This window comes from Parasteatoda tepidariorum, chromosome 7 (genome assembly GCF_982258835.1).
Source record: "Parasteatoda tepidariorum strain Cologne lab strain chromosome 7, Ptep-v5.0, whole genome shotgun sequence".
NCBI lineage: Eukaryota > Metazoa > Arthropoda > Arachnida > Araneae > Theridiidae > Parasteatoda > Parasteatoda tepidariorum.
In genome coordinates this window covers 80,095,291-80,105,604 of record NC_141761.1, presented here as the reverse complement: position 1 = coordinate 80,105,604, position 10,314 = coordinate 80,095,291, and the positions used below count along the sequence as shown (strand labels likewise).

The window sequence follows — 10,314 nt, the reverse complement described above, 5'->3', positions numbered from 1 at the left end:
GCGCGACGTGGAGTATGATACTCTCGAATTTCGAATGCAATCGTCATCTTTCGCGCGCTCTTTTTATAAGAGACAAAAACTTAATGGTTGAAGTTGTAGTACATGTTGTGCAAGTTAAAGTTAAATTATCTAAAAATTACGAGTTGAGACGAAAAATTGATTATACGTTAACAGTTACGGTTGAGAAACACAACATACACGCGGAGATGAAAGATGCCGACAACCAGTGCGAATTCTCAGAAACGAAAAAGGGTGGAATGTTCTAGAAAAAAAGGGGTTCTGCAAGGAGCTGGTGGGGAATTTTAGGGGGAGACTGTCCAAATTGCGCTACCGCTTAAGGGGCTAAAGAAAGATGATGAAATAAAAAATGTATTACAAAATTATAAATTAAGTCGAAAGAATTAGTATTTTGATTAAAAAAACAGGATAATTAGAAAATTAGGCTGTGACCTAATGTCACACTGACAAAATTTTTTTAACTTGATTTGTTGAGTTAGAGAAATGATTTAATGCGTATTACGATACCGAAAAAAGAGTAACTTAATCGAAAACGAGTAACTTAAGCGAAAAAGAATAATTTAAGCGTAAAAGAGTAACGTAACCAAAAAAGGGTAATTTAATAAAAAAAAATGTTTTTTTTTTTAAATAAGGGTAATTGAATTGAAAACGTGTTACTTAACCGAGAAAAAGGTAATTTAATCAAAAAAGAGAAACTTAATCGAAAAAGAATAACCCAAAACGGGTAATTTAACTGAAAAAGGGCAACTTATTTCAAGCTACACTGATAGAATATTTTTAATGTGATAAACCCTAATATCGTTAAAGTTGGCCATAACCTTGATATGAGGCTTATTAGAACCACTAGTACACACAGTATAATTAATGCAGTAACGTTACTAGAAACGTTTATGGAATCTCAGTGTTCTAGAGATTTTCTAATAATACTTATTTTTATATATATATATATATATATATATATATATATATATATATATATATATATATATATATATATATATATATATATATATATATATATATATATATATATATATATATATATATATATATATATATATATATATATATATATATATATATATATATATATATATTTTTCGCTTTTTGCTGCATTAGATATTACTTGCCTTCTGAAAAGTAAATATTTAATTAATAGTTATATACTGCAAAAGTTAACATTATGATTGTCAAATATAATTTAATTAAATTAAGCTCATTTTATTTGTACTAAAATTTAAAAGTGAATTATAATGCCCAAATTGTGTATATTAATATTTAATCAAGTATTTGCCTTTGAAATATTTACGAACGAAACGTCAAAAGAAATTCATCATTTTCTTTGTGTAAAATTTTGCAAAAAAGATTTGTATTAACTTGATGTATACTTTCAAAATATTTTTTTCTTTTATTTTACTTTTAAAGAAAATAAAAAATCTTTATTTTCTTACTATAATCTTTATTTACGAAGTATTTCTTGATGTACAAACTTATTTATTACTATACATAATTTTTATTTTCCTTGAATATTCTTTTAATCAGTATATTCAATTGGGTACAGGAAAAGTATTTTGGATACCTGCAAGTGACATCTTCGTTTTTAAATCGTGGTATTTACCGATTCAAAAGCCAATCCAGTTCGACACACACACGTGGCGTTGCTTACGGGCATCCAATTAAATCAGATTTAAATCACATGATTAGACATAATTCCTTAACTTCTTTTCGAGTTGAAAGTACCTAATTTCTGTGCATTCGCGTCATTAAAAAGAGAAATATGAACTAGTCTTAACAGTAGAAAATTATCTACCGCGTGAATCGAATTTTAAACAAGAATACAGTACACAAAAATTATTTATTTAAAGTATCTGGATATTTGATATTTTATTTGCGCTATTGCAGTTTTCAAAAATATCCTTAACTCAGTAAAAACATGAAATTTCTCAATGAAAATCTGTGACATTTAAGCCATTCATTTGGTAATTTTTCCATTCGTATGGTAATAATTAATCGGAAATTCTAGTTTTCAGAATTATAGTTCTTATTACCCCACATTTGGTAAAATAAAAAAAACAACAACAGCAACTGAAAAGTAAATTATACCATGCTGTATGGTATCATGAGAAAATTACCACATTCACTACTAATCAGGATGGTAACAAAACCATATTTTATTGTTAGTTTTGCCAAAAATCGCTGCCTAAATGCAAAAGCTTTTTGGTGTTCCCATAGAGCTACAAATACAGTAAATGTTAACATATTCTGGTAGTTTTGAGCATACTTTTCTCTCAGTATCGGTATGTAAAACTTTTAGTTTTTGGCACTAACAGTATTCAGTTACACATTTATCTCGATGTTTTCATTTCAAAAACTGAAATTCTATTGTACACGTAAGGTTTTTAATCCTAACATGATTTAATAACATATATATATACAGATTTTCATCAAAATCGTAAACAGAAGTGTTTATTAAAACTTGTATTGAAAAATATAAACCTACATTTTCTTGACGCATTAAGTTATTTTTGAGTTATCCCAAAAGTAATGACTGTATGTGTCTGAACAAACATAACGAACGAAGGCGAAATATTATTACATGTGAATTGAAACAATTTTCGGTGGCTTATTACGTGATCTATCCATTTTATAGTTTCTGATCATCTAAATCGGAGTTTTATATTTCCTGAAATATGTGCGTGTATTCTCATCAAAATGTGTACTCTATATAACACGTGTAATCGTCGAATTGATGATGAGACGGATAAAGAGAAAATTGTTCTTCCTTTTTATGCTTTTAATTTTTCTTATTAGTATAAGAAATGTCCTCGATAGTATCTTTGCAGATACGCCATATTTATTTAAGCCATTTAATTTGGAGCCATTCATGTTGTTTACGAACGAGAAAAAAAGAGAGCTCGTTCTTTTACAGATGGTAAGTTCTGATCTTCAGTTCCAATTCATGCAATAATTAATTTAATAAGTTTGTAAAATGTTTATTCCAATCTTTCTGTTACCAAGTATTTGAATTCAAAAAATTCCATGATATTTTCCCCATGATATTCAAAGAGATACATTACCATGATGCATCCCATGATATTCAAAAACATTCCATGATATAATTCATATTCAATTCAACGACTTTTGTGAATTTTTCTTGTTGAAAATTTATTTATTGAAATTAACAAAGGATTAATAATTTGCTAATAATTACTTATAACTAATGAATGATTTAATAATAATTGGTTTAATGATTCAATCGATCAAAAAAAAACTAATAACTTATCGACTAAATGGATAACATAATTCCAAATTAACCTGTACCTTTTATAAAATGATCCTCTCTCTGTTAAACTAACCCTTTTCAACACCTTCGTGGAACATTAAAGACAAATATCAGATAATTATTATGAGATAATAAAGTATATTGAAAAATTATTATGGGCCAAGTATGTTGAATTGTTTTGCCGGAATAATAAAAATAAGAATGTTATACAAATATCATGGAACAATAGAGATATAAAGTAATAATAAAAAAAGAATGTCACACAAACACCATGGAAAGATAGAGGTTCAAGATAATAATGAAAATAAGAATGTCATAAATATATCATAGAACGATAGAGGTAATAGGTAATAATAAAAACGAGAATGTTATAGAAATACCATGGAACGATAGAGGTACAAGGTATTATTGAAAATAAGAATGCCATGAAAATATCATGGGATGATAGAGATACTAGGTGATAATAAAAACGAGAACCAAATATCGTGGGAGAATAGAGTTACAAGGTAGTAATGAAAACAAGAATGTCACAGAATTATTGAGGTTTAAGGGAATAATAAAAACAAGTATATTATACAATTACTAGGAGGCTCCGCCCCCTGCTAGCTAACGCTCGCCAACCCCCGAGAATTGCTACGCAATCCTATGTGGTTCACGCCGTGAACCATGGCTCGCTGCGCTCGCTCGCCAACGAACACAATGTTCTAGCACAAAGACATAGTATATTATCATCAAAGACATAGTATTTTATCATCAAAGACATAGCATTGTACTTATGTAGAAGAATTCTATCAATGTTCTTATTGGCTTTTAAAAGAGTAGATTAGCTATTTAGATTGTACATGGTGAAAAAATCAAAACGTTAGCTAAATGAGAAACATATTAGCGAAATAAATTATCAAATATTGCAGTTACTCACCTAAATTCAACTAAATGTATATAATAAATTAGTTAATGCTAGAAATTCTGCAAGTTTTAAAAAAAAAAATTATTATTTAAAAATATAAACTTTAAACCATAACTTTTCCTTGTGAGATAATAACCCTCAAAAAGTCTTTCATTTTCAAGAACACAAAAATTTGTTTTATCACCAAATGAAATATTTTTTGGTGATCAGCATTATTGAAATCAATTTCTATATTAATTAACATTTGTGATAAAGTACTTAACATTTTAGAACAAAATAAGGATGTCTTACATACAATAAATTAAAATGCATGGCTGCTAGCATTACCCGAGAAATACCATGTGGAGGTCGCCATGCTGCATTCCTAATCGGGGAGTTTTGATTTTGGCACTTCCCCTTGACTACTGCCAATACTTAATATTGCACTTGATCTCTGCAATCTATGTCTTCCATAACATTCCTCAACACTTTCTTGGGCTCTTCGAACACGTTTCATTACGTTTAAAAGCCCTAGCAGCTTCACTAATATTCTGCATTTTAAAGCGTGAAAATTCAATGCATAAATAAACGCGAAATATAAAAAAATTCAATGCATTCAATACAAACACTTAGACGTTTTTTAGACTTTCAGGTAGCTCCCAGTAGAAAAATATCAATTCAACAGCGGCCTTTTAAAACATTCTCACTTCAATTAATTAATTAATTTCTAATTGAGTTTAAATTAAATATTATCATGTTTTTAGGGCATGAATCTGAATTGAACAACCTGATAATGCTCACTCTGGTTATTTTTTCCGTTTTTAAAAGCGCTATATGTTGAGCCACCTCATGTGACATTTGCCATGTGACATTTTTAGCAGCAATCATTGGTCAATTTTCTAACGTTGCCATTCGGGAAGTTGTAATGAGGCTTTTTTTTGGTGCCGTGTAAGAGAAATATATATATAGATTACTGTATAATAAAGACATCTGAGACAAATTAGAAAGTTTAGACAGTTATATTGGGAAAATAAAAATAATTATATCTTAAAATTTTTAAGGAGCAGAAAAAAAAACAAGTATATACGTCGCATAATTCGAGAACAACAATGACATAGTTTAAGGACATTTATTATGGATCAACAAAGATAAATATTTATTAATTATAATTACTATATTAATATTATTACTATGTTATTATTATTATTACTATATTATAGTTATAAAATAAATATTTATTATTACTATATTATTATCATTATTAATATTTATTATTATAAATATTTATTATAATTACAATATTTATTACTTGTTATCGTAATAAAATTATAGTTTTAAGACTAACATAAATACATAATTTTAAATGATTTTAGTATCAAAACAGCGAATCTAAATCTATCACATTATATAAAGAGAAAAAAATACCGGGAAAATTACCGTACTGTATTATGGTATGGATATTTTTAGTGAGAAAGAGCCACAATTCTGGTTAATAAAACTAAAATATACGATATTTAAACCATTCATTTGGTGATTTTTCATTTCATATGGTAATGGCTTACCAGATACTCAGATATTCATAATTATAGTTCTTTTCATCATTTACAAAAAAATATAAAACCGATAAGTAAATTTAATCGAATAAATGGCTTCTACGTCATGCTCAATCATGATAAAACTACCAAATTTAGTTATATTTACCAAATTTCATCACGTATTATAAAATCATATTTTACCAAAATCATTACCAAAGTACTATGGGAAAAATTACCGAGTTTTCTGGTGTTCCCATAGAGCCAGAAGCACGGTAAATTTTACCATATTTTGATAGTTTTGACCTTACTTTTTTTCTCAGAGTAATTTTAATTTTGTATACAATCTTAATTGCCAATAATTTGCTATAGTGTAGGCAAAACAGTAAATCGTAAAAGATTCAACTCTTAAGTAGATTTAACAGCCCATTAAATTTAATTGTTAATCATATGTGTTCATTGCAGATTGTTAGGCATGGTCATCGAGCACCTTATGTTTCATGGCCTACAAATATTTATAACGCCCAGGGTTTTTGGAAAGAAGGATATCAAAGTTTAACCCAGGTAAGATTTGTAGCATTGCATGGTAAGTTTTACTCAATTTAAAATATGGTGTACACAATATGGTATATAAATAATATCATTTCTCTGCTTCGTATGATTGATATGAACGTCAATATGAAAGCCATCTTGAACCATTTTACTCTAATAATTTAAATTATCTTTTGAAATCGTAATCAACGTTTTGCTTAAGAACCACTAATGAAATTTAAAACAGTATTTGACAGTGTGACAGTGTTAGTTTGTTCTTTCTGTTCAAATAATTTTAAAAAACTAACATAAAAAAATTATGTAGGAATGTATTGAAATGATTTCTTAAATGAATGTTATTAGTAAAAGCAATTTTTTTCTTTATAATTTTAGTCCAAAACCGTTAAACAATATATTTACTAACCAAAATTGATGATTTGTTTGAAGAGTACTAATACAATTTTAAATGAAAAAGACTTTAAATGAAAATGAAAAGACTTTAAAACAAAGGAAAATTATAGACATATGAAGAAAAAAAAAGGGGGGGGGAAATAATATTAAAAATAACTAACTAACAACTGGTTTTTTAAAAAAAAATAAAAAATAAATAAAAAGGATCAAATTTTTTTAAAAAAACCGGAAAATAAAAGATATAATCTTTTCATCAGCCCACACGACTATATCCGCAAAAAAGAGTGCGCTTTCTGATATTGTATCAATATAGCCAAAGCAAAATATATTAATACAATAGTGTGAGGAGCATTCAAAAAAAATTTCTACAAAAATTACAACAAATAAAATAGAACACAATAAGTAAAAATAACACGTAAAAACAGAAAATAAAATAAAATACAAAAAAAACAAAAAAATTAAAAAAAAAACTTAAAAAAAGATGAAACTTATTGTTTTTCTTAACTTTCCCCGTGTTTTCTTATATATATATATATATATATATATATATATATATATATATATATATATATATATATATATATATATATATATATATATATATATATATATATATATATATATATATATATATATATATATATATATATATATATATATATATATATATATATATATATATATATATATATATATATATATATATTGTATGCATTCAGGATGTTTCTTAGTGATGTATGCCCTTAATATATATTAACACACTTTAGTACAACACACTCTTATTTTTTGTACTATATTCCAATATTTAGTTCCCTAATGAATGGCAACAAAATTTTTGTTAAGTAGCTAAATATAAAACAAGGTTTTTATATTGGAGAAAAAAATTAATAATTTGACTTTTAATAGCTACTCGGGATTATTTTTATTACTTATTTATTTTAATTAATGAAGGATATTATGTTATTCATAAATATTCTTACTACATATTTTAATAGATATTTTAAAATATCGAAAACGGACTTAGATTAACAAAGACTTCATGGAGTTGGTTAGTTGAGTCTTCTTTGATAATGGAGCTGGATTACTAACACATACATTAGGGTATTTATGAACTATAAATTCTGCCTTCTGCTATCATCTCTCACTATCTCCCATGTTTGTTTTTTATTCATCTTTATTTCTTGACGAGCAACAGAAAATAACATCAACATTTCATAATATTTAAATGAGAGATTCCATCTTTTTTATTGTATTAAAACAGATCTGATTTCACAGATTCCAGTTATAATCAAGTATAGTTATTTCCACGGATATCGTTTCAAGTTCATCCATACACTGAATTTTAAATTCATATTTAAATTTTGTTTACCATAAAAATGTTTTCTATCTGTTAAGGATATTACTTATAAACCAAATACCTTACTTTTACACCAAATATATCGGGTGAAAATTACCGCATTGCATAGCAATGACATTTCTGATATAAAAAATCAAAATTCTGGTCAATGAAACCGAAGTATACGATATTCTAGTCATTCTGTTGGCAATTTTTCCGTTTATATGGTATCCGTTTACCGGAAATTCTGGTTTTCAAAAATATAAATGTTATCCCTACACATTTAGCAAAAAAATACGAAGTTGAAAAGTAAATTGAACCGAATAAATGATTCTTATGCCATACTCTAAGGTATCTCATACCTTAGAGTTTACTCGTAATAAGAATATCTCATTTTACACCAATTGCCAAATTTAAACACACATAATAAAGCCATATTTTAGAGTTAATTTTATTAAATCCATTACCAAAGCGTTTCGTTAAAAAAACTGAGCTTTTGGTGTTGATTGTCCATTACCAGTTGAGCCAAAAAACCATTACCAATTGAGCCAAAAAACACGGTAAAATTTACCGCAATCTGGTAGTTTTGACCATACTTTTTTTCTCAGTGCAATAGTGCAAAACGTTAATTGCCAGAATTTCCATGTAATTTTGAATATTTATATTTTTATTCAGCCATGCTTTCATTTTTGTAGTTTCAGTTTTATTTTCAGTTAGGAAGGCTTCAAAACTATGTAATGGGAAAACACTTGCAAAATTTTTATAAGAATTTTATAACGACCAATCCAAAGGAAGTAAGTAGAATTTCCTTTTCGTTATGTGTACAGATTTTATCATATGTTCGAAAATAATAATAACTACATTTAAGTTTTGTTGACATATAAATGAATGTATTTCCTTGAGTTCATAAAGTATGCTGAAAAAAAATAATAATAAGTTAAAATAGCAACGCTATAAACTTGCAACCAATTAATTTAAGTACGAATTATAACGAATAATTATTATAATAATAATACAGAGTGGCCACACAATACAGTGAATACCTGGAATTCTCAGGGAAATAGACTTTCAACTTTAGATATATTTCTGGAATATCAGCAATTAACATTACTGTTGGTCAGATTAATTTCACAGAGTATTATATTATTACAAAGCAGAATGTTTCAGTCTATTATTGGTCACATTTATGTTACCAATTTTATCTTCTAAAACTTATCCAAACGTGCTCTTATTTATTTTTCTTGTGATCATGTGATCATCAAAATGCGGTTCCCAGTTGATCACCGATGTCAAGTACTACTGGTAGTCGTCAGTGAGTGGGTGGGTGATCACTTTGATCAGTCTGCGAAGGGACCAAGGGAGTGCGGTATTGGTCTTCGTTAAACTGTTTTATCACAAAGACATCAACTAACATCAACGACATCAACATAACAAACATAACAAAGACATCAACGAAAGCAGAAGGCCATCCTCTCATTAAAGGATCCAAATTATGATGGCATGTTTTCAGATCATCTTTAGGAATGTTTCCCAAACCATCTTTAACAGCCCATTGTGCAGCTCTAGTGCGACATAAATAAAGTACTACTACAATTTTTTTTTTTTGTCACCAGTACTATTTGAATAAATAATCCATCATTAAAAAGTGGTAGCGAATAATTTCAGTTTGCTTAACATCCCAAATTGCTAGGACTGTAATCATTATTGAAGATTCCGATCTGCCTAAAGCCTGTTATAAAACTATGAAAGACTCGAATTGAAATCGCAAGATATTTTGTTAAATTTTATGAAAATTTTATGTAGTAGCATTAGTTCCCTAGCAGCAATTTTGCCTTGGTCCCAGTTTAGCTCGAAATTGGCTCTGGGTCCTTAATAAACATGCACCGAGGGACCAATATTGGGATGTCTAGATTTTATAACATGGGTCCTATATAGGGCCAATACCGGCCTATATACAGCCAATATAGAGTCTATATTGAATTTAAAGTATTGGGTGAATCTGAGAACTCTATATAAGGCCAATATTGGTTGAAAAGTTTATGTAAAATATCGGGTAAATCGGACAATTCCATATAGGGCCTATATCGGAAAATGACGAACCCTTTGAACCCTTATTGAGCCAAGATTCGAGAACAGTGGACCATTGAGGTCCCAGGTTACTTCACTTCTAAGGTTTGAAAAATTGACAATGTAGGTATAATTTTTTCCTACAGTATTCTGATGTAAATTTTTAACACATATTTATGTTTCCAATTATCAAAATTGCATGAAAATTTATGTTAATCTAAATCAGAACAATTCACAAAAATTAAATTTC

The 10,314-nt window shown here is 27.7% G+C and overlaps 1 protein-coding gene across 4 annotated transcripts in view; it reads left to right on the top strand.

Moving 5' to 3' along the window:
• The first annotated feature begins 2,617 nt into the window (after nucleotides 1-2,617).
• The window catches only part of LOC107457092 (prostatic acid phosphatase), a 48,315-nt gene continuing 40,618 nt past the window's right edge, over nucleotides 2,618-10,314 (top strand). Inside the window, exons 1-3 of one of the 4 annotated variants that reach the window (XM_016075153.4) lie at nucleotides 2,618-2,950; nucleotides 6,185-6,283; nucleotides 8,711-8,791. In XM_016075153.4, the coding sequence (XP_015930639.2) occupies nucleotides 2,768-2,950; nucleotides 6,185-6,283; nucleotides 8,711-8,791 (363 nt within the window). In that variant the 5' untranslated portion in view covers nucleotides 2,618-2,767. The remainder of the gene's footprint in view (nucleotides 2,951-6,184; nucleotides 6,284-8,710; nucleotides 8,792-10,314) is intronic. The other 3 variants (XM_071183244.2, XM_043043179.3, XM_087168130.1) reach the window with 3 other exon arrangements.